The sequence below is a fragment of the Moschus berezovskii genome, chromosome 10, assembly GCF_049115385.1.
Source record: "Moschus berezovskii isolate FMDL1 chromosome 10, NW_MosBer_1.0, whole genome shotgun sequence".
Taxonomy (NCBI): domain Eukaryota; kingdom Metazoa; phylum Chordata; class Mammalia; order Artiodactyla; family Moschidae; genus Moschus; species Moschus berezovskii.
Window position 1 is genome coordinate 47,221,769 of NC_142469.1, and position 24,229 is coordinate 47,245,997.

At 46.1% G+C, this 24,229-nt stretch overlaps 1 protein-coding gene across 5 annotated transcripts in view; it reads right to left on the reverse strand.

Annotated features, from left to right (window-relative positions):
• FOXO3 (forkhead box O3) overlaps window positions 1–16,332 on the reverse strand; it is a 123,978-nt gene extending 107,646 nt beyond the window's left edge. Inside the window, exons 1-2 of one of the 5 annotated variants that reach the window (XM_055433354.2) lie at window positions 16,060–16,332; window positions 14,213–14,968 (exon numbers count right to left, since the gene is read on the reverse strand). In XM_055433354.2, coding sequence (XP_055289329.1) covers window positions 14,213–14,830 — 618 coding nt within the window. In that variant the 5' untranslated portion in view covers window positions 14,831–14,968; window positions 16,060–16,332. Of the gene's footprint in view, window positions 1–99; window positions 13,791–13,888; window positions 13,910–14,212; window positions 14,969–15,106; window positions 15,588–16,059 lie in introns of those variants that run through there. The other 4 variants (XM_088840651.1, XM_055433353.2, XM_088840648.1 and 1 more) reach the window with 4 other exon arrangements.
• Window positions 16,333–24,229: the final 7,897 nt, after the last annotated feature.

Here is a 24,229-nt window from a genome sequence, read left to right on the forward strand (position 1 = left end):
TATGCATCTTAAAAACAAGCATGGTAATTTTTTATAAAAACATTCATTTGTGAAGTCATTATGTTAAAAATCAATTTGGAAGATGGTAGTTTTCCCTACCTCGAGTTGTTGTTTAGTCACTCAGTTGTTTCCGACTCTTGATGACCCCATGGACTGCAGCCTGCCAGGCTCCTCTGTCCATGGGATTTCCCAGGCAAGAATACTGGAGTGGGTTGCCATTTCCTTCTCTAGGGGATCCTCCTGAGCCAGGGATTGAACCGGTATCTCCGGCATTGGCAGGTGGGTTCTTTGTGGCTGAGCACCAGGGAGCCCATAACACCACAAGTTCAGTTCAGTTCAGTTCAGTTCAGTCGCTCAGTCGTGTCCGACTCTTTGCGACCCCATGAATCACAGCACACCAGGCCTCTTTGTCCATCACCAACTCCCGGAGTTCACTCAAACTCATGTCCATCGAGTTGGTGATGCCATCCAGCCATCTTATTCTCTGTTGTCCCCGTCTCCTCCTGCCCCCAATCCTTCCCAGCATCAGAGTCTTTTCCAGTGAGTCAACTTGTCGCATGAGGTGGCCAAAGTATTGCAGTTTCAGCTTTAGCATCAGTCCTTCCAATGAACACTCAGGATTGATCTCCTTTTGAATGGACTGGTTGGATCTCCTTGCAGTCCAAGGGACTCTCAAGAGTCTTCTCCAGCACCACAGTTCAAAAGCATCAATTCTTCGGCGATCAGCTTTCTTCACAGTCCAACTCTCACAACCATACATGACCACTGGAAAAACCATAGCCTTGACCAGATGGACCTTTGTTGGCAAAGTAATGTCTCTGCTTTTTAATATGCTATCTAGGTTGGTCATAACTTTCCTTCCAAGGAGTAAGCGTCTTTTAATTTCATGGCTGCAATCAGTATCTGCAGTGATTTTGGAGCCCAAAAAAAATAAAGTCTAACACTGTTTCCACTGCTTCCCCATCTATTTCCCATGAAGTGATGGGGCCAGATGCCATGATCTTTGTTTTCTGAATGTTGAGCTTCAAGCCAACCTTTTCACTCTCCTCTTTCACTTTCATCAAGAGGCTTTTGAGTTTCTCTTCACTTTATGCCATAAGGGTGGTGTCATCTGCATATCTGAGGATATTGAGCTCTCCTAATTTGACACAAGGTGCTTCACTTAATTCAGTACTGACTACCCACAAGTTAACTTGGCGCATTCCCCAATATTATTAGATTATCAGAATAAATCTCTCACCTCCTCCCAAAGAACAGCTACTAAAAGATGCTTACAATAAGATGCCAGGGAATTCCCCTACAGTCCAGTAGTCAGGACTCCATGCTTTCACTGCTGAGGGCCCAGGGTTCAATCTCTGATAAGGGAACTAAGACCCAGTAAGCTGAGAGGCATAATCGGATGCCAAATTTCACCTTGGTGATTGACGTGAAGGTTGACTGTGGTGAAGCCTAACACGTGGCCCAGATCACCTAGACTTCCAGCCTGGAAAAAAAGGATCTTTCATGTAAAGGAAGGAGACTAAACAGGACTGATTTAGAAAATTCAGTTAAGCAGAGGGCACACACCTATTCAAAGAGGAGGCAGTGAGCTTATCTATACTGAACAGGGTTGGAGATAGAAGGCCTGATCGAGGCCACTAATTTCAAGAAACAGTATACTAGCTCACCTAGGAAGCTGCCTATCAGGAGCTTAAGGGTCCAACTGTGCTGAAGCAAAGCACACTCACACTCGTGTCAACCAGAAGACAACTTTGAACGAATCGGGCCCATGACATTACTAAGGCCCATTCCAGGTTTCTCAGGATTACACAAACGATGCCCCCCAAAATAACTGATCATTGTTCTTAAAAAAAAATTCACAGGAATGTCTGGGGCTCAGTGTCAATTTTTACTTAAAAAAAAAAAATTACCTTGCTTAAAATGTAGTCTGTAGGCCACTGTTTATTTATAATCATAGGTATATTCATAAATGGCAAATTAAGACTGTTAATTGGACTGTTCTGACAAATAGTGAATAAGGGCATGTTCCTTCTCATTCTACCAGCTGGGGAAAGAAGAGGGAAAAAAAGGTACTCAAATACAGACCAAGATGCAAACGTATGATGGATGAGATTAACAAGTCCTTGACTGGAAACAAATGCTGACAGAAAGCTCTGGACCAGCTATCATACACGGTAAAAATTCTAGAAAAAATAAACAGCAAAACTGACTTTTAAATTAGGTTGAATTTTAAAGGAATTTACCAACAAGAAATTCTAATGGAAAGATGTCGAGTGTTTTTACTTTATGAAACCATTACAGCATTAGGAGTAAAACCGCATTTTTAAAAAAATTAAAAGAGAAGTGAAAATTAAAAAGAGAAAGGAGAGGAAGGTGAGAGAAGGCTTTAAACATCATTCAGCCAAACTTAATGTGAAATATAGAACTGAAGCATTTAGATAATTTATGATGAAAGAACTATCATTTTTTAGAAATTAATTATTATGACACTTTAGGCAGGGAAAAAAGTAGTTCTGAGATTTGAATTATGTGAATTAATGGCTTAACTCTCCATTTGATCTTTTTAATGTAATACCAATTTTCAAGGAGACACCTAACAAGCTGTACTGGATGTAATTCTATGACCTCCTTCAACTTCAGGTTTATACCCAGAGTTGTGTCTTTAAAGTCCAGGGAGGCCAAGGCCACCTTCTCTGTGACTGCCTTTGGCCCCGCACACTCCCACACCCTGGCTTCGCTCAGTTATCAGGCAGAGCCATTCTGCTGCTCCACATTTATCACAGGGTTTCAGTCTATCTTCTGGACACTCTCCAGACACTACTCGCCTATCTTGACTGTGAAACTGAGAGTTCTAAAATTTTTTCCAACATACACATGGGATTAGTCTTCTGCAAGCCGTATTTTATCTCAGGGCGCATGGGTGCTGTATTCCTCTGGCCAATTAAAACCATCATTTTAGGTCCCACTCATACATATTCTACCTTGAAGACAAAAGCAGTAAGTGCCTTAATAAGATAAACCCTTTAACCTGGCCAGCAGCTTGCATTTTGAAACATTTTCTGTGTCTGTCTTGCCTTTAAACCTGTTAGTAACTGCACTGGAAAGGGTCAACCACCTCACAAAATATGCTTAATACCTTTAATTTTGAGATCTGATTGTGTTTCGACCACACTTCTGCCAGAAACCTTTTATAAATGTCTTTTTTTCCCCTGAAATCCATCTTTTTTGGCGGTATTATCTCTATCCATCTAACTACCTGAAGCCTATAGAAGCACAGATATACCCTGTCCTCCCAAGGCAGAAATTTCTCAGAGATAACAGCCCAGCCCTGATGATTTCCACACACTATGGTATCACTCTATTAGTTCTGAACACTAGTATACTATCTGACCCGCAGCAAACCACGGTTAAACAGTGGTTTAAAGCAGCGTCCAAATAGAAATAGAAATCCCCAAATTAAATTGCTCCACTAAGAGCCCAGGCATTGACTGGATTCTTAAAATCATTCGCTTAGGCAAAATCAAGGGCAGGAGCCTAACTCATGGGTCTACGTCTACTCCCCCTCCAACACAGAGAGGTATCAGTTACCCAGAGTCAGCCACAGTTCAGAAGATAAACATTCAAGACAGCATTCTGAAAGTTTAACATCAGGATTGATGGTAATATATACAAAGAATGCGGCACATAGTAGCAACTTTTTCAACGGCTGCTATTTAATTTTATTGTTGTACTCACCCCCACGCAAAGTCCCACCACACTCAGGAGGCAGCAAAGCATGGCAGAAAAGGCTGACGTTCAAAGAAACCTTCCTCTGAATCCCAAGCAATTAAACTTCTCTGAACCATTTTCTTGTCTCTAAATTGGGTTTATACTTAAATGCTTAAATGTAGGATCAATATTAAGATGTAAAAACTCTACCTGAGTAATTGGCATATGATAGTGTTCAATAAATCATACTACTACTACTATTATTATTATTATTATAACTAGGCTTCAGAATATCTTGTGTCAACTCCTCTTTTTATTGTAAAAACCAAACTGTGTTTCCAATTGATTTATAATCCTGGCTCACTTTTCCCAAAATACTCTTTTGAAATATGAGCATGCTGCCGCTGCTGCTGCTGCTAAGTCACTTCAGTCGTGTCTGACTCTGTGTGACTCCATAGACGGAAGCCCACCAGGCTCCCCCATCCCTGGGATTCTCCAGGCAAGAACACTGAGTGGGTTGCCATTTCCTTCTCCAATGTGAAAGTGAAAAGTGAAAGTGAAGTCGCTCAGTCGTGTCCGACCCTTAGCAACCCCACGGACTGCAGCCTACCAGGCTCCTTCATCCATGCGATTTTCCAGACAAGAGTACTGGAGTGGCTTGCCATTGCCTTCTTTGAAATATGAGCATAAACAGATGCAATTCTAATTCTGAAATACTTCTGAACAATTCAACCCAAACACCTTCAGGGTACCTAGAAAACGCCTGCTGCTACTTGAATGAGGACTACCACTCCATGCTCCTTCAGGATGGCTGGGTTTTGTGGACATAAATGTATAGAGGGGATGGGAGCCTGAAGGCTCCAGAGTGTTGACAAGCACAGGCGGAGTCAAGGAGACTCCAGAGAGATTCCGATTATCCTTACTGCCACCATGGACGGCAGTGAACCTGATGGGGCTCTATCTTCTCAAGCCTGACTGGGATGGGGAAGAGAGAATTCTTCAACCCTCTCCTTCCGCTGAGGACACAGGCTGCTCCCTCACTGAAAGACTGACTATTGTAGACCAAAGCTCTCAGCTAGACCTTGGCCTGAAACCTCAAGTCCACACTCCCCAAGTACAGCCATTCCACCAGCTTCACGAAATAGCCACAAAGTAGAAACTGAGTAAAAAGAGTGGGAGGATTAGGGAGGGTGTCCAGGACACACTAAAGGGAGGGTGCGAGGACTAGCTGTAGCAGTTCTCACTGGGACATCAGGGGAATTCACACCTCCCTTCTGTGCCTCACAGCAGGATGAAGAAAGAAGAAATTTAAGTTACCAGAAAGTAGCCTAGGAGTGATTAACATTTTAATTTTAATCTAAATTAAAACTTTGGAGGGAGAGGGCAAAATGGGTGAAGCGGGTCAAAAGAGACAAACTTCCAATTACAAAATAAGTCAGTCCTGGGGATGCAATATACAGCTTGGTGAATACAGTAAATACCTAGGTATCTGAAAGTTACTCAGAGAGTAAATCTTAAAAAGTTCTCAATACAAGAAAAAAAGAAAAATGTTAACTAGACTTACAGTGATGATCATTTTGCAACACGTATAAATACCAAATCATTATTTTGTACACTTGACACTAATGTTATGTCAATTATATCTCAATTTTAAAAATAAAATAAAACCTTCTTTTCCTCTTCTCCTCTATCTGCAACCCTTCATGGTCCTCTCTTCCATCTCCGTGCTCCTGTGTGTTTCCCAGGGCTACCATGACAAATTACTACAAACTTCAAACAATAAAAACTTATTCTCTCACAGTGCTGGAGGCTAGAATTCCACAATCAAGGTGTGGGCAGCACCATGCTCCCTCTGAAGGCTCCAGTGGAGGGTCCTGCCTGGCCTCTGCCCAGCTTCTGGTGTCCCCCAGCAATCTGGTGCTCTTTGGCTTGTAACTGCATCGCTCCAACTTCTGCTGTGGTGTTCATGTAGCCTTCTCTGCATCTACCATGTCTGCTCCTCTCCTCATAAGGATACCAGTCACTGGACCTAGGGCCCACGTGAATCTGATATGACTCCATCTTAATTTAACTACCTACCTCCAGAAAGATCCTATTCCCAAATAAGGTTACGCTCTGAGGTTACAGGTGGACCTTAATGGGGGGGGTTGGAGACGTGCTATTCAACCCACTGCTGCTGCTGCTGCTAAGTCACTTTGGTCATATCTGACTCTGTGTGACCCCGTAGATGGAAGCCCACCAGGGTCCCCCGTCCCTGGGATTCTCCAGGCAAGAACACTGGAGTGGGTTGCCATTTCCTTCTCCAATGTGTGAAAGTGAAAAGTGAAAGTGAAGTCGCTCAGTCATGTCCGACCCTTAGCGCTACAGCTCCCAAATTAAAATAAACTGCCACCATCAAAATACGGGGCAATGTGAAGAGTGTGGCAAACTACAGAACACAGAACTACAGAATTTTAGGTTACAAAACTGCAAAGCTATCATCTCCAGTGGATCCATGACTGCTAAATCTGAATTAAGAATAATGTAGGTTTTGCCTTTCTCTCACCTATAGGAAAATGACGTCTTGGAAAATATCAATCAAGAGTCTCAATCAAAAGAGCACTAAAACACAGAACCCACTGATCTTGACACACTGTGAAGCTTGCTATCAGGTACAGATGAACGTTCACATCTGTTCTCAAGAGTGAAGTACTGTGGCTTCACTAAAAGTGGCTGATTCATGTTGATGTTTGGCAGAAACCAACAAAATTCTGTAAAGCAATTATCTTTCAATTAAAAAATAAATAAATTTTTAAAAAAAGAGTGAAATAGCAAAAATATGTAAAACAAAGGAGGAAATTTTTCAGTTAAAAAGGCTTTAATTATTTGAGGATGGGAATGAGACCGTAAGTCTCAGAAGACCAAAGTTCCTTTTTAAAAAAGTTACCTTAGCTTTTTAAACACTCTCTCCTCCAAATTATCCTTTTCTAACAATGACACAAGCCTACACGGAAACATTATATATTACAGATCTTTTTTTTGTTTGTTTTTAACCAAGGTATTATTTTAGCTATGTGGGGAAAAGAACTTGAGATCACTTTAAAGACATGTGCACTCCCTCTGCTGGCTCTAAATTTAAAGAAAATTCTCAATGGCTGCAGGAGCCAAGTTATTAACTTCACTAGATATCCAAAACACAAGAAAAAATACGATGTGGATTTTCCCACACAGGCACACTCAAATGTCTTCACAGAAATAAATAAGTAATTACAAAACACATACTGAAAACTGTCAAAGGCATCTGCTGGAATTATTATGAGTTCACTCCAGAGCAAAGCTAATGCATTTCATTTGTCTGTGGCAGGGGCCACTTCCCACCTTAGCCTTCCCCGTTACAAGTGAGCCACAGCTTCCTTGCTCTAAGCTCACCTCTCCATTGCAGAATGGGGGTGCATTTGGATACCCAGGCATGGTGAGCTCCCAGAAGATAAGCTGGCTTCTTCACCACACACAATTATGAGAGGATCAAATGAGTCCAAGTACCACAGGTCACCAGAAAACTTCATCTACTTGACTCTATAACATTATCTCACAGTAGGGACTGACACGCTGCAAAAAAAAAAGTCTCAAGATTAAAATCTCCCAAAAAGGTCCAAGTGAAAATACACATTCTGGGGGAAAAAAAATGCCCAGCTTGAAGCATACTCCATACATTTGTATTTCACCAGAAAGGAGTGATACTTCACAATATTCTACAGATGCTTGCTATTTTACTTCTTTTTCCAACTAGGGAAATTTTAATACTGAGAAATGGAAGTCGTTCAATCAAGAAATGGAAGTCGTTCAATCAAGAATAAAGTGGTGAGAGATGCTGAGCCTGTCTGGGCACTGATTTGATCAGAACTGGGGTCCTTCCATGATAACCAGTAGCCAAAACTCATATTCGGAAAACCATCTCAGAAGAGAGGCAGACCGGCCCTGGACAGGTCCCGCTCAGACTGCTCACTATCTCGTCTTCCTTCATCTGTGACTTGCATTTGTGAATCCATTATGTAAAACTCTAAGTACCTCTGAGACTCACACCTGCAAATGCACAACATTATGGACAACTTAGTTTTGCACCAGAGCTCTGCTTCTGAAGTGGATATGTACACTTGATGACTCTTTCTAGACAGTAATACTGATGCTGCATAAAGCAGGGTCTACACACAGAAGGAAAACATGATTTCAGCTTTCTCTTCAGGAAAGGCGATCCCAAGATCAGGTTTCTCTCCATCTCTGCGATGGGTAACGACTGGCGCTGATGAAGTTTTCAGGGACTTCTACACTAGGAAACAAGACACTGTAAGAAATGCCTCAGATAGTACAGCACCATTTCATAATTACATGACATCGTATCAATACCAATACTAGGAGGTCTGGGCCACCTTCCCAGCTACAAGTATCCAAAAGGTTCTACACATGACATCACTCCACTCCTGAGTCACATCATCCCCTTTCAGCATCACTGTCCCAGAACAAGGCTAAACTCACGGGCTGAGGACATAATCAGCCCAAAAGCAGCTCCAAGTTATCAGAAATGCTTTTGTCTGGTAGGTACCTTCCTTGCTTTCAAGGTCCTTACACTGTTCTTGAGAATAAATAGGAGTCACAGAAAAATGACAAAAGGAACAGACAGAAGTCAGGAGGTGGGCAGGGGGTAGGGTGAGGTTGAGAGAGTAGGCTTTTCCAGCAAGGTGAGCTGAGAGTGCTGATAAGAGAATGCAAAGAGAGAACCACAGCTACTCTTCTGCTGGCCAGCCAATCTAGAGGATGGGGGAGGGGAGCAGAGGAGAGAAAATGAAGTAAGAGTTTGCAGAAATGGAGGCACTGACTCAAACAGCTGTGAAACCACAATGGTTAGCAACAGACATTACAGAACACTGGTGCCCTGGGCTCACACGGACCCATTTAACTCCACCCCTGCTAGCTGTGGGTCCCTGAGCTAGTAACTCACATGCTCCTGCCTGTTTCCTTACTTGCAAAATGAAGTATTTAGATAATCCTTAAGACTTCATTTAGTTTTTAATTTGAGACAAGAAGTCATGCAGACAATTCGACCGCATCAAGGCTCCACATCCACTCCAAGAGGCTGGTCCTATATCATGGCCCCACAAGACAGAATTGGGGACCCAAGATGAGTCCAGGGCCACCAGTGTGCTCTAATCCCAGCTTCTCCCCAAAAGATCCAAACTACAGGAGCCATGTGACAGCGGCCCTGCATCTCCTAAGCAAGCTGAAAATTATGATCTACAGAGAGCTAAAGGCCAGTTCCAAGCCAGGGCCCAACATCCATTTTGCCATTTGCTGGTGACTTCTCTGCAGAGCCGAAGCACTAAGGAAAGCAGAAGTACAGGTCGGAAAAAGGCAATGAGAAGGGGCAACGATGACAAGTTTACGGGGCACAGATTTGCATGTTTATTTTCTGTCTTCCCCCAAGAGAACACAAACTCCTGTGAACTGGAATCTTATCTGCCTTGTGCTCCCACTACATCCCTGGGCCCAGTAGAACGCCCTGCACACTGTAAGCCTTTGATAAATATTTGCTGAATGAATGAAATGGCACGAGATGCAAATGAGTCAAAATTTTCTCTTTCCAGTCTCTACTCACTTACTGCGCACCAGCTGTGTCATCCACTGGGACAACCCTCCTGCATCTATGGCATTCCCAGCTCCCTTTATGGCAGCAAAATGTCCAAGTGGCCCTCGGGGCTCCTCCATTTGTGATACAGGAAAAGGTGAAGAGAAAAACGAGGAGTCAAAAATAGGACTGAGCCTGTTCCTCGCAGACAAAAGAGTATGAGAACAAAATAAATTTCATTCTCTCCAACCCAGAGAATCCAGAAACTGATCAGCAAGGGGTAAGCTAGGTATCTCCTCAGAAGGCACTGGCTTAAACAGTCTTATCTTTGCATTTTTATAAAGATCTTTAGATGAACACTATCTGCTAAATTTTTGCAAATCAGGTAAATGACTTTTTTTTAGCAGGACAAGGCTTCTTCACGAATTTTCCAAATAAAAATATCACGCTGGTTTTAAGTAAGCATCATTAGTAGAGTATTAAAAAGTTTAACTACAGATGTTCTTCTATGGTATCATTCCCTTAAAATAGAAACCTCCTAAAAACTCCTAAAAATAAGTCTGCATAGTTTCATTTCATTTTCAAAGAAGGAGATAAACATATCAAAACAAACACTTAACTTCTTTTTAAAAGAGCCTCTCTGCTACATGGGGCTCACAGATCAAAGTCTAAAATGGCCAATTTTTTCACCTCATAGGTCGATGACAAAGCTTTGAAAAAGAAAAACAGTCCCCCTAGAGTACTGTAGAAAGAGGAAGTATGTTAGTTGAGAATCACTGACAAAGACAGTGCTGCCGAAGGAAATTACAAAACAGTATTTCAGCAACAGGGGCCGAGCTGAAGACAGATTCCTCGTACAGCACAACCCTAACCAGTCCTTTACTGAGTTACTCCAAAAGGTGACTGGGGTCAAAATCAGAGGCCAGTATGAAATTATGATGCCTCTGTCATTTTGAAATTGTTGAAAAAAATATTTTTAAACATCAAAGTTGCAGTTAAAATTAACATCTTTAAAAAATACAGTATGACAAAAAGGAACTGGGTGCATTCATCTAAAGAGCTAGAACTGTAAGGACGTGAGCAAGTATTATGTGGCAGGCCAGCCCTCATCTTTTAACCTTGGGAAGAATCGGCAAGAGGAAGACTCGGTCACTTGCAGCAGCAGCAGTCCTCTCACATTTGTGAAGCTGTAGGAACCACCACAGAAACTCACAGCCGCCTAAGGTTACTGTGCCCTGACCCATGGGAAGCACAGAGGAGTGGGCGTGTGCAGGAGAATCAGTGGAAAATGGGCCTCACCAGGTAAACCCTGGAGTTCTAGAGGTCTGCCTGAGACAGGAGGAAACAGAGACCTCACCAGCTCAATTATGGGCGCAGTGCAAGTAAGTTTAATCTGAGTTAAAGGAAATGTAACCTTTTCCCCCTTTAACCACATCTGATTATTCATTTCTACTTTAATGCCCGAGGTAAGGGAACCTGCGAGATAGCTATCACCTTTCTCCCTGGCACGGTCTGCATCTGACAAATTCAAGTTAACCAAGAGCTTCCTCCTTTTGTTAAAATGCTCCTTTTTGTCACTTCACAGTTCCTAAGTACCCTTCCTGATAGGCACCTGACAGCTTTACAGACACTGTGTACTCACTCAGCCTCTACCAGTAATCATTCATCTTCCCGACGCTGAAATAATAACCAAGATTTTTTAGATACAGAGACAAATGCTTTTCAGGAAAACAACTTCTACTTATGTAAGACTACCCAGTGCATAACCTTTAGAAAGGATCAATTTAAAGAGAAAAAAATAATGTGATAAAGATCTATCTCTAGAGCCACAGGCTGCTAATTATCTCTGTACTAACCAGCTGTGTGATCTTAGTAAAGTCATTAACTTGAAGAATCAAGATCTTCACCTATAAAATAAGGGGACTGAACTAGATTAGCAAACCTCATCCTGGCTGTACATTAGAATCACCTAAGAAACTTCAAAAATAAAACAAAAACAACCTCACCAACCAATACCCACACATCGGCCCAATTAAATCAGGTTCTCTGGGTACTGATATTTTTTAAAAGCTAGCAGATAATTCTTACATGCAACCAGAGCTTTGATTCACTAGTCTCGATTCTGATCACTAAGGCCTCTTTTCTAATTCGCTCTCTGCTCTTAGGGTGATTATTCTAGTTACAAGATCTCATAATACAAAGACCCAAAAAGCTACAAAAGACGCAAGGCCTAGACGCTGCACACTACGCCTATGTGCACACATGACTGGGAGAGGTTAACCTGAATTCTAGACATTTTTAGAAGTTAAAAACCTGAATGTAAAACTCAGAATGAAAGTAGTGTGGTTTGAAAGCACACACCTGCTTCCAAATGACTAATCATGATAGGAATCAACTCCTGAAACTTGGATGCATGGAAATAGGTCACAATTAGCTCCTGACCTCTCCCTTTTCCCTCTTCTTCCACCTCCACTAAACCACAAGCACAAAAAAAGCTTGGCTATTACTCATAATCGGAATGTGAAACCAGCAGCCCCAGTTTCAAAGGGCCTTCTCCATCATCAAAGATTTGGAAGTTCCTGAATGGCTGCATCTTTTAGTACAGGTCATCTTGCAAAAACTCTAACTCAATTATATCTCTATAGTCCTCAAGGATTAGTTATCATGTGATAATCAGAAATGGACCTGGTGTAAAATTTTAAAGATAAAATATTCATAAAATATGCACCCTGTATTAAACATATTACTTCTGGGCAGTTTCAATTTACAATGCTTCATAAGATTTTAGTTAAAGAAAAATGAGATAACAGAGAAGGAAAAAACGAACCATGAGAACAAAAATAGTTAAGATATAAAACCACAAAGTTTAAGACTAGGCTCCAAATCTCTATTGCAGATCCTGTAAGCTACATGAAAATATAATTAATTCAGTATCAATTGATGGCTATTTTTGCTATCCACACTTTCCCACATAAATCTTAAGTTTCAAATGCCATAAACTGGTATTATCTTTAACCATAAACATGATGCAAGGAATATTATTTGTGGTGTTAAAAGTACTTTCATAACCTTAAAAATCATAAAAAAGGTGAAAACCCTTGCTATGTTAACTTTCTAACTAACTTAAAGCTAACTTTTAACTAACAGATTCTCTGCACAAATCCAAAATATGTAGGACTAAATTTCAAGTGCGAGAAATTTGGAAAAGACTCCACACCCCACCCAATCCATCTTCTTAGATCCCACAAATTCATCCCTTCCTAACATTATACACTGAGACTGAACCTTACTATCCACTTGAAAACCCAATTTTTAAAAGTATCACATCAGCACTGCTTTGAAACAGAATTCTCATCCTTTTCATAAGTATCCTATTATCACACAACTGGCATTCCTTTGCAAAGCAATACAATTGAATCGAACCTAAGATTCATAATAACAGTGTTTGTTCAAGGATGAGATAGATTTGTGGAACAATAACAAAGCACTTGTTTTGCTTTCAAAGTATCGAACCCCTTCCCTATATTAGCCATAAAACAATCTTAAGGCATATTTCAAGATTTTTTTCAAACCAAATTAAAAGTCAATGACACTAAATTCTTTAGCTTTTTCATGTACTAGCTCCTCTCCAGTGCTTCAGTTCTCCACCTAAGGCGAAACTGTTCTTATTTTATACACCCACTGGAACCTAGGAAGTACAGGGCTCCCCAAAGACAACAAAGGAAGGGACAGAAGAAGGAGCAACCACCTTTTTCATTAGAAACAAAATCCTACTTGTTACTAAAAGCAACTGACAGAAAGACATGTATCTACAGCTGCACAGGGCGCTCTTTAGCCTGGTATGCATTCCTATCTTGGGAGATGGGGCCAGGAGGATGAGGTGCAAGAGCAAAGTCGCTGGGTATCAGCGGCCCAGCAGGGGCACAGGAGTTAATCTCTTTGAATGCCCAACTGCAGGAAGTCATTACATCATAGGCCTTTCCACACCTCTCTCCCTACCACGTGTCCAGTGCCCCAAGAGGCTGAAAACGAACAGTAGAGAGCCTCTCTTCAGGTTCTCTTATAGGTAGAAGCCATTACGGTCCAGCCCTGCCAGCTAACCTCCCTCCCCAAGGCCTAGGTGAAGCGCCAAGCGCCACTCCTCCACACCTGAACCCCCTGCCTCAAACAGCGCCAGAATCCGGACCTCTGCGGGGAAGCAGCAGGTGCAACGAGTATCCGTTGAGGTAGAAGAACTGGTCTGTGCCAGGCCCCAAAGCATCTCAGAAGCTACCTGCTGTAGAGACATCTCTGAAGAATACAGGTGTGAACACAGGCAAGGAAAGGAAACCGGCCAGGAAAAGGTTTACAACCACCGCTTTTTGTAATGGGATTGATGTGCCTGTGGGAGTGGACACCCACGAGCCCGAAAACTTGGACACAAGGGTTCTCATCCAGGTAGTCACAACACACCAGGCTCCCGCGACCGACTGAAAACCATAAATCCACCCCTCCCAAACCCGTCCCTTCACTCCACCCGCAGTGACCTCGCCGCACCCCCACAATGGGGGACTTCTACTCCAAAGTTGGCCGCAGACCTACCTTCTCTGCGATGACCCAGGAATCCGGCAAATACACTACGGTCCGTCTGTCCTTCCCTCTCCGGTGTCCCTCAACCCCTCGCCTCACCTGGCCATGCCTGAGGTTCCCCCAGGAGCCTTCTCTCCCCATCCTGCCACCTTCGCGGCAGTCCCCAGTTGCCCCTCCTCCAGGATCACACAGAACGCCCAAAACCTCACAGCCGAGGCTCTCCCTGCCAACCCCTCTCCCCTGCGCCCGCAGGAGCGCTCCGTCGAATCGCAGACGCGCCTCGCACTGCGCAGGAGGCCCGGCGGGTCCGGCCGCCCGCCCCAGGTGGGTACGCACCTTCCAGCCGGCAGAGCTGTTGCTGTCGCCCTTATCCTTGAAGTAGGGCACGCAGCGCACCATCCACTCATAGATCTGGGACAGAGTGAGCCGTTTGTCTGGGGAGCTCTCGATCGCGCGAGTGATCAGGTCGGCGTAGGACAGGTTCCCCCAGGCGTTCCTCCGCGACGAGCATTTCCTCGGCTGCCCGGAGCCCCCAGCCGCCCCCGGCTGCGGCGGTGGCAGTGGCTGCTGAGGCTGCAGCGGTGTCTGCGATCCCCCGCTCAGCGCGCCCGCCGCGGGGACTGGCCCGGACCCAGGGTCCTGCCCTCCAGGAGCCAGCAGCCGGGCCGAGTCCTCCAGGAGCAACCCAGAGCCCAGCGGGCCGCCACCGCCGCCGCCGATCGCCATGGCCGAGCCGGCCCTACCGCCACTGTCCTCGTCGTCTTCATCGTCCTCCTCCTCGGGGATCATGGAGTCAGCAGCCGCCTCCCCAGAGGGCTTGGCCGGGCTCCCCTGGAGCTCCGGCCTCTGCAGGGGCCACGTACAGGAGCGCGGCCGGCTCTGGGGCTCGAACTCCGGGTCCAGCTCCACTTCGAGCGGAGAGATCGGGGCCGGGGAGGCCGGCGCCTCTGCCATCTTCGCTGCCCGCCCGCCCGCGGCTCGGGCTCTCGCGCTCTCCTCTCGCGCCGGGGCGGGGTGCGGCGGGGGAGGGACGGGGGCGCCGAGAAGGCTCGGGCTCCCAGGCGGCGCCGCCGCCGCCGCTACTGCCGCCGCCTGGGGAAGCACGAGAGGAGAGAGAAGGAGAGTTGATTATCGCGGGCTGGAACCCAGTCTTCGGCGAGTCCTCGCCCGCCGTCGCCGCCGCCACCGCTTCGCGACCGCACCGCGCCCGCCTCCCAGGAGCAGGCAGACCTGGAGACGTGCGTCCCGCGAACCTGGCGCAGCAGACGCCGCCCCCCGACCAGGCCGCTGGGGAGACGGGAGCGAATCGACGGGCTCGCACGGGGCACCCCCTCCCCCGCCGCCGCCCGAGCTGCAGGTCTCTCCTGGGCTAGGTGGCTGGGCGGGGAAGAAGGGGGAGGGGCGGGCCGGGGGAGGGGCGCGGGCCGCGCCTTTAAAGCGGGCAGCAGCCCGGGCTGGCGCAGCCCAGCGGCGGTCCGAGCCCGAGTCCGGGCGGGCGTGCGTGCGTTTGTTTATGTTTCGCTCGGGCCCGCTCAAGTGCTTCCCGCGACGCCGCCGCCAAAGTCTGTGGCGTCTTCGGCTCTTCTCCCAGTCCCCGGCCCTGCTGCCTCCGCGCCCCCCTGCCACCCGCTCCCAGCGGAGGGCTCGAGCCCGGGGACGGCGCGGGGAGCTCCCTATTTCCCTCTCCGCCCGCGGGCTGAGAGGGCAAGCGTGGGTCCGAGCGCAAACGGGCCCTTGTCACTTCCAGAAAAAAGGGAAGCCGGGAAAAAGGAGGGCAAGCAGCTCGGTGGGTATTTGCAAAGGGTCGAGCCGAGCGGCAACGGCCACTTTCGGGGTTTGTGAGGCTTATTCTCCCGCGGGCGTTGTGCCCTACACTCCCTTCCCAGTGAAGAACGGGAGAAGGGGGCAAGTCGGAACGTAAGTCTTCCAACAGGTCAGGAAGCACCAAGTCTCCCGGGCCGCCAGAAAGCCCAGACCAGCACGTTCTTCACCTCTTTGCTCCCGCTGCTGCCATCTTGACAGTTTCCCCCCTTCACTCAAGTCCTTTAAAAACACTAGCGGGAGAGAAGAGGGGCGCGCACACCGAGTCACGGGGAGGGAAAAGGGAAGCGCCTGGCCCAGCTCAGAAGCAGATCCGGAGTCGCCGGGAAGGCGGTCGACCCGCTCACAGCTCCGGCGCCTACCTCGGTTCCTTCCCCTCAGGGACGAGCGGGGAGGACGCACAATCCCGCGCGGGCCTGGGGCACGGTGAGGAGGGGGCGCGCAACCCCGGCCGAGGAGAGGCGCTCCGGCCGCCGCCGCAGCCCGCCTGAGAAACCGCCTGTCAGCCTGCGCCCCGCCGCCTTCCACATTCCTCCTCCTCCCTTCCACCAGCAGAGCGGCCGAGGCAGCAACACAAAGTTATAGACACACGCAGGGTGCCTCAACCTAGGCTGACGGCGGGCGGGTCCCCGCCCAGGGGGAGGGCTGGGCGGCGGGCCGGGGTGTGCTCGCGTGCGTGCGTGTGTGTGTGTGTGTGCGCGCGCGCGCGCCTGCGCGACCCGGTTCCGCGGGGCTGCAGGCTTGAGTGTCAGGGCGCGCGCCGGGGCCGAGACTCGGCCGGCTCCTCCTCCCTCCCGCGAGCCTCAACGACAACAAAGCACGGCGCTGGCTCAGGAGACAAGGGAGGGGGGCCAGCAGAGCTGCTCGACGAGCGCAGTCGCGTGGCCTTCCTGACTCCAAACAGCATGCCTGGCACCCTCCCCAGCGACGGAGGGTCCCCGTCGCTCCGCCAGGCTCTGGGCCCGCCCTGGTGTCCAGTTCCCCATTAGAACTCGACACCAGGTAACACCACAGATAAGATGCTGACCGCAAGCGGCAAGGGTTACCTCAGCGTGAAAATACTGGCAAGCGAAGATGTTGGTGTCCTCAGGACTTCGATAAGCTGATGCTCTCAGATTTGGTCAGGCACCAGGAGGTTTGCAACTGAGTCTTTAACATAGGACACTTGACTGCAGTCGTGTTTCATTTTGCATGAATTTCACGGCCAGCGAGGGAGAAGTGTAACTAACTCGGGAGAAAAGCAAATTATTCCACAGTCCTAAATGCAAGAACAAATTCTGAACAACTGTGATGAAGAAATAATGAGTCTAATTTTTAAATGATGGCAAAGCAGCTAGTTGTGCTTTTTTTTAACTTTTTAAAAATAAAGACACTCTTTCAGGTTTAGAAAAACATCTTCACACGTCCTTATCCTACGACAGTACCCAAGTCGTTCATTCGAGCACTAAGAATGCACTACATGCAACACACACACCGAGAGTCTATCAATTTTGATTTATAAATATCCCGCCCCATCCTTCCAAGTCACTAGAAGTATCTTAAGCAGTCCAGAGCGGGCTCGGCAACAACCCCATACACAAAAAGGTCCAACTCAGCGTAGGCAAAAATGCGCCTATCCACCCGACTCCAGGCTCCGGGCTTTGCACAGGACCCGTCACTCAAGTGACGCGCGGCCCCGCCCCTGCACCAAGCTAGTTCGACGCGTACAAACAGATGATGTCATTGTATCCACAAGCGCGTGACCCGGGATCTCTGCGCCGCGTTGCCATTCGCTGCGCCGCTCAATCGTCAAGCCATGCCGCGCTCTGACTGGCCGCGGCCACCCGTCTCCAGGCCCCAGACACCCTTCCCCGCCCCCCGCCTCCGCCCCCCCCATCAAATAATAAACAATCGAGTAAAATTCGATGGAAGGGAGGAGAGGACAGAGAGACGGCGAACCCAGAAGCCAATCCTTCGCGTGCTGACTGAAGGGAGAGTTAAAAGGAGGAGGGTTTGAGAGGACCGGGTTGCGGGGGGAAGGAGCAGACCTGAGGCGATGTGTCCCGCCTCGATGAGGTGGCATCAGGGGAGGAGAGTGGGAGAGCACTCTGCGGGGCACGCCTGGTAACGGGGGGGGCTCTAGGGCCCCGGTGCGGCCGGGCTCGGCACTCCGGGGCGGTGCGCTTCCAGCCGAAGGGGCGGAGATGGGGCCTCGCTAGCGCGGCGCAGGCGGAGCTGGCAGACACGTGCGGGAGGAGGGCGGGCGCGCGCCGCACGGGCTCGCCCCGGGCACGCGGCTCCGGGAGGCGCGCGCGCTTGTTTACCAGCGCACGTGGGTGTTATTTTTAAATGGAATGTTGCGCTGGCAGCTCGGTTGAGTGGCTGGCGCGTGGGGCTGCCCGCGCCGGCTTGGGGACGCGGCGGGGCCCGCGCCGCGGCCTCTCCGAGCGCAACTCACGGGACAGCAAGGCTGTCCCCGCTACGGGCTTCCTTTGCAGACGGCCGCTTGGGCCTGACTGCGAGTTTCGCGCGCTGTTTCATGAGAGTTTCAAGCCTCCACAGAGACAACGTATTCTCGCTGCGGAATGCTGCCTTTTGTAAGCCCGGGCTCGGCTCCCTCATTCACACTCCGGAGCAATGCCACCTGTTTCTTTTCGTCCTGGAGGCCGCGCCAGGCTAGGCTCCGTGGCCACCGGCTCCGGAGCAGATTTCAACACACTTAACTGGCACTGAACACCCTATCTGTTCCCTGCTCCCTTTCTCCGAATGTCCCCAGTCCATCTGTACCCTCTCTTGGGTGGCCATCTCTGCCCGCAAGCAGTGCGCTTCGTGTGCGGAGGTGGAAGTCTGGAGTAGAGCGATCTCTGCTTCCTGGGCTTGTTCCTCTGAGTGCGGCCCCTCTCCTCTCATCATGGGCCTGCACCGCTGAGAAGCCCTGAGTTTACATCTGGCTTATAGCCTAGCAGTGTGGAAGGTGTGGTAGAACTTACTGCTCTGAGTCTGGTTTTCTACTTTGCACGAAGAACCAGGAGGCCGTATCACCTAGGCTTTGCCCTGTGGTACATCATAAAATCCAAAGAACTTTCAGTTGCTTCTTTTTAATACTTTAACATGCTATAAAAGAAATCACCCCTTTTCTACTCTGCTGCTGCTGCCTGCTGCCAAGTCACTTCAGTCGTGTCCGACTGTGTGTGACCCCATAGACGGCAGCCCACTAGGCTCTCCTGTCCCTGGGATTCTCCAGGCAAGAACACTGGAGTGGGTTGCCATTTCCTTCTCCACTACATCCAGGCAATTTTTTGTCTTCAAGACATAGAAACAATGTGTTTACACTGGCCGGGATCTCGGCTATTAGAATTTCACTAATGAAAACATGTTCAGTGTGTGTTCATTAACAGAATGCATATCCCACGGACCTTCCCCCCTAAAATGAAAGAATTAAAGATTCCTAGATTAATTGAGCTCATTGTGACTCTCTTGGTTATTAAAGGGGGTAGGGACATAATAAAGCTACTTTCCTCAAAAAGCTTTACAGTCTTAACTGTGAGGATGAAACGTTTTAAAGTTCAGCATTTCAAGAGTTTAAAAGCAGTACAAAACAAATAGAAGAGGTCGTACATACAGTGTTGGGTAAGTTTCTAAATGAGTTGAAGATCAAAACTTCAAAGGGCAATGACTATAAACATACAGACTGGTAAATGTGAATCTACCCAAAGAATTAACACTTGTAATGTGTCCCTACGGGCAAGTCTTTGAAAACTCAGAGTGATTGTTCCCTCTAAGTCGGAAATTGCTTTGACCTTTGTCTTCCCCTTGAAGGCTTCCTTGGTCCTTCATTTTTTCGCGGTTTAGTGTAGGAAAGTTGAACAAGTTATGGTTGTGGATCAGGAAGGAATGCCAACATTACCTTTGCAATAGAATTTTTGGTCAAAATTTTCCCTACTCATTATACCTTGTTTATTTCTACAGATGATTTAAGGTAGTAACTGTCCACTCCAATTTGTGAATTCAATCACTGGAGAAACAAACATTAAAAAAATTTTTTTACCTGAATAAGCTAAGTAAATTCACCATCCCAAACACCTAATTTGTGGGGGTTTGATAGTAGATGTCAGAGTTCTCCGAGGAGTCACCACTAGCACTAGTCACCACCTGCCCAGGCCCCTTTGCAGCTGGACACTTGCTCTAAGGCCAGAGCCCAAACACCAGCGACTGAGCATGCTGCCCGTGAGCAAAGTGCTCATTTCCCTCTTGGATTGGCTTCTGTGTCTATTTCAAGAACGAAGACAGGAAACACAAACAATACAGCCTCCAATCAAATATGTGACCTAGCTGGAAAGAAAGTAAAAGTGTTAGTCACTCAGTCATGTCTGACTCTTTGTGACACCATGGACTGTAGCCCACCAGGCTGCTCTGTCCATGGGATTCTCCAGGCAAGAATACTGGAGTGGGTTGCCATTTCCTTCTCCAGGGGATCTTCCCAACCCATGGATTGAACCCAGGTCTCCTGCATTGCAGGCAGACTCTTTACTGACTGAGCCACCTATCAAGAAAGAAGGAGCCCCTATGTTCAGGTCTACAGTGGCTCCCCATTCTTGTCTGACATCCTCATCAGTCCCTCCTCTGCTTCCCCACTTCTCAGCATACTGCTCCTCTGGAAAACATACTTACTGAACACTATGTACCAAAGAGCTTGTATGTACCTACCATACAAACACTATGTACCAGGCTTTGGCTTGTCCTCTGGTGCATCAATCCAGACAGGTTTCGTCACCATTCTCTTTAGGAGTCTGGAGTTCTTGTTCTCTGTCCTTCTCTTTTCCCCCTTCAGGTGAGACATACCTTGGCAGAGTCTCCCCTAGATCATTACAGTGACTATCCTGTGGTTCATTTGGAGGGCAAGTGTGTATGTTTTCAGGGAGAAAAAGAGTTGATCCAAAAAATGGTGAAGATTTACCTGAGATGGAATTGCATAGACAAGAGAAAGTGGGAAAGGATTCTCTGTTTTGGCGTTATGAGGTAATGATGATAGCTAACATTTGTCACTTACTATGCTCCAAGTCCTGAACTAAGCACTTTATTGTCAGTGTTTAATTTTAGCCTCACAAAAACCCTATATGATATGTACAATAGTGCTAAACGGCATGGGGTTTGAGAATTCAAGTTCTGACCCTCTTCCCTACCAGTTGTATGACTTTGGGCTGTTATTAACCATTGAGCCTCAGGTCCTCATTCATAAAATGAAAAGAATACTATCTAAGATTATTGGAATGGGCTAGGTGAAATGAGATGATGAATCTAAAACTTTTAGGATTGGAATCTGAGGAGAAGGGAGCACTTTTTAAGATAATGATGACCAGGTTTTTTTAATCAACTGAATTAGAATCTTTAACAGGAGGCTCTGGCACTGATATTTTTAAAATATTTTCCAGGTAATTTCAAGGCAGTGAAGGTTGAGAAGAGTGAGTTAGAGGTCTTCTGCACACCAGTGTTTGCCTTCAGCTGTGACTAATTGGCTTTTGCTTAAGAATGATGACAGAGCCATAACTAACTCCACACAGGGGGCAGGTTCCCTACACATAACATCTAGGTTTATCTCTAGAACAACCTACTCAAACAAGGACCACCGCTCTCGTTTTACGGACTTTCCCCAAGATCACAGAGTAAGCAGCAGGCTCAGGATTTGAAATCTGAGGTCTGTCTGAATCCAGCGTGTGCTCTTCCCCCAACCCTCCACTGTCTCTCTAACAGCATTTCTTTACATGGGCCATTTGGCCTAGAGAAATAAGGCTAGAACTAGATAAGCAAGCATAACCCCAAGCACTCGCCCAACCAGTCCATAGCTGGTGAATATCTGGCCAAATCTGTCCCCCCTCAGGGTGATTTTTTGGCTCTCTCACATATTTTTAAAGTTTGTGAGTCAATGGCCAACATTTAAAAAGATTTCACCTAAAAGCTAGATTTCTAACTCTCCTTGAGCATTCACATCTGGTGACACTGGCACAATGCCCACACGGCAACAGGAAGCTGGTACACTCTCTCCAGTTCCCCGCTTCCTCATCAGGCCCCTTCCCTCACTTGTGAGTCCTGACTGACCTCCAGGCACTCGACTCAGCCGCCCTGCCTGGCATCTTCTTGTGCAGGAGGGAGAGTTAGTTCACTCTAGTGCACGAGAAATAACTGTGCACATCTCTTCCCGACTCTTGTTTTTTGAGTTGAACCAGTAGCTTGAAGGCAACTGCTGTGGGAATATTCAACCCCCAGAGATGGCAAATGCTCGTAATCAAGTCTTCTCTGTTTCTTTCTGACAGCCAGTTTGCTAGCACACCATTATCCCTATTCCACTCAGCTACCGTCTGGTATTCTGAGGACAGAGATTTGTTCCAAATAAAAAGTGAAGGCAACAGAAATACTTGAGAAACTGTACTTCAGCTGTGCTTAGCACCTGGTTATACGTTTCTAACCTTGTTTCTATAACACTTCAACTTAACATGGTGGGTAGATAACTGGAACAGACCCCTTGATGAAAACCAAAGCTGGATAAGATTTTAAAATATTTTTTCAATGAATCATTGAGCTGGAAAGAGAACCACAGAAACCAAAAACAAAGTTGAAGTGGGATTCCTGGGAAGTGAGCAAGCTCCTAGAAAATCTGTCAAACAATAGTGTCATAAGTTTTCACACTGTCAAGGTACGGGGGCTGAGAGAAGATAAAGCCTCAGGCTTGTGCAAGATCATGAGGAAAATAAGAAATCCCTCCCAATGTAAATCAATATGATCACTATGGATAGGAGTATGGGAGTTCCTCAAAAAATTAAAAATAGAATTACCATATGATCCAGCAATCTCACTTTTGGGTATACATCCAAAGGAAGTGAAATCATTATCTCAAAAAGATATCTGCACCCCTACATCCATTTTACAGTAGCCAAGACATGGAAACAAGCTAAGTATCTGTCAACAGATGCATGGGAAACGTGGTATGTATATATGTGTATATATGTATATACATATATATATAATGGAATATAACTCAGTCATAAAAAAGGAAATTATGCCATTGTGAAAACCTGGATGAACCTTGAGGGCACTATGCTAGGTGAAATGAGTCAGATAGAAAAAAAAATTGTATGATCTCATTTGTATGTGTAAGCTAAAAAAGCCAAACTCACAGAAACTCAAAGTAGACTGGTGGTTGCTATAGGCTGGAGAATGAGGGGAATGGGAAGATGTTAGTCAAAGAGTATAAACTTCTAGTTATAAAATGAATAAGTTTTGGTGACTATAGTTAACAATACTGTTGTATACATGAAAGTTGCTAAGAGAGTAAATCTTAAATATTCTCACCACATACAAAAAAAAGTAACTATATGAGGTCACAGATGTGTTAACTAACTTTATTGTGGCAGTCATTTCACAATATATATGTAAATCAAATCATGAAAATCTTAAACCTATACAATCTTCTATGTAAGTTATCTCAGTAAATTTGGGAAAAAAATAATTTCATACAAGCTAAAAATGTATATATTAAAAAAAGAACCTCACCCATAAAACTGGGATTCCAAAGAGCTAAAGTGAAGGTGCACATGGAATTGACTTGCAGAAGAGAACCCCTAAAATTTGTTTGTCTTGATTCTGGTGCTGGATAAATTTTAAAAAGATATCTAAATCTTCCTTGAGAGTTCATAACTATGGTGTAGTCTACATATAAAATTGTGACCCAAATTCATGATACCAGACAATTTTAAAATCTTAATGAGTTCAAGTTTGGAGTCCTTCAAACAACTGGCAGAAGCAAACATAATGCCTCTCTGAAGTAATATCTTGAGCCTAGGCCCCAAAGGATGCAGATAAAGTTTCAGGAGCAAAAGCTCACAGTCAGAAAACACAAAACACAAGAAAGCAAGCCTCCATAAGTAAGAGCAGATGGAAACAAAGTGTTGGGTCAAATACATGAAGATTTGGTGTATTGGAATAAGCAGATGCAGAAAATAAGTGTGCTTAATGTATTTCAAGAAATAAAAGAGAAGCTTGAAAATATAAATAAGGAACAAGAGTCTATAAAAAACAAATGAGTAGATCTGAAATCAAAGTACTTCTTTCTTATTAATTTTTTCTCCCCAACTAGATTTTGGGACATAGGCCTCTTGAAGATACAGGAATCAGACTGAACTCTTTATAGGTTATTGTTTGCCGAATGAAGGAAAGAACTACTGAGCTCTTCTTTTGAAAATCAACAATAAGAACTGAGTTTGTGACTACTATTTCAATATTTTATTGTAAGATCGAATGAATTGCTTCTAAGGAAAAGGAAGACATGAAGAGAGACTGAATGCAATGCTGCCAGCTGACTGGCCTGTGGCAAATGGCCTTAGGCGAAGTGGTTCATATACTCCATTTTTCATCTTGGGAAAACTTGTGAAGTGAGCATGTGACCATGTCCCCTTGGTAGGAAATCTATTTTAAATGACTAGGATTGGAATCTTAAATACAAATTAGTTTAAAACATTGATGTGGTACTTTAAAGAAATCAAGGCCATATGGAACCAT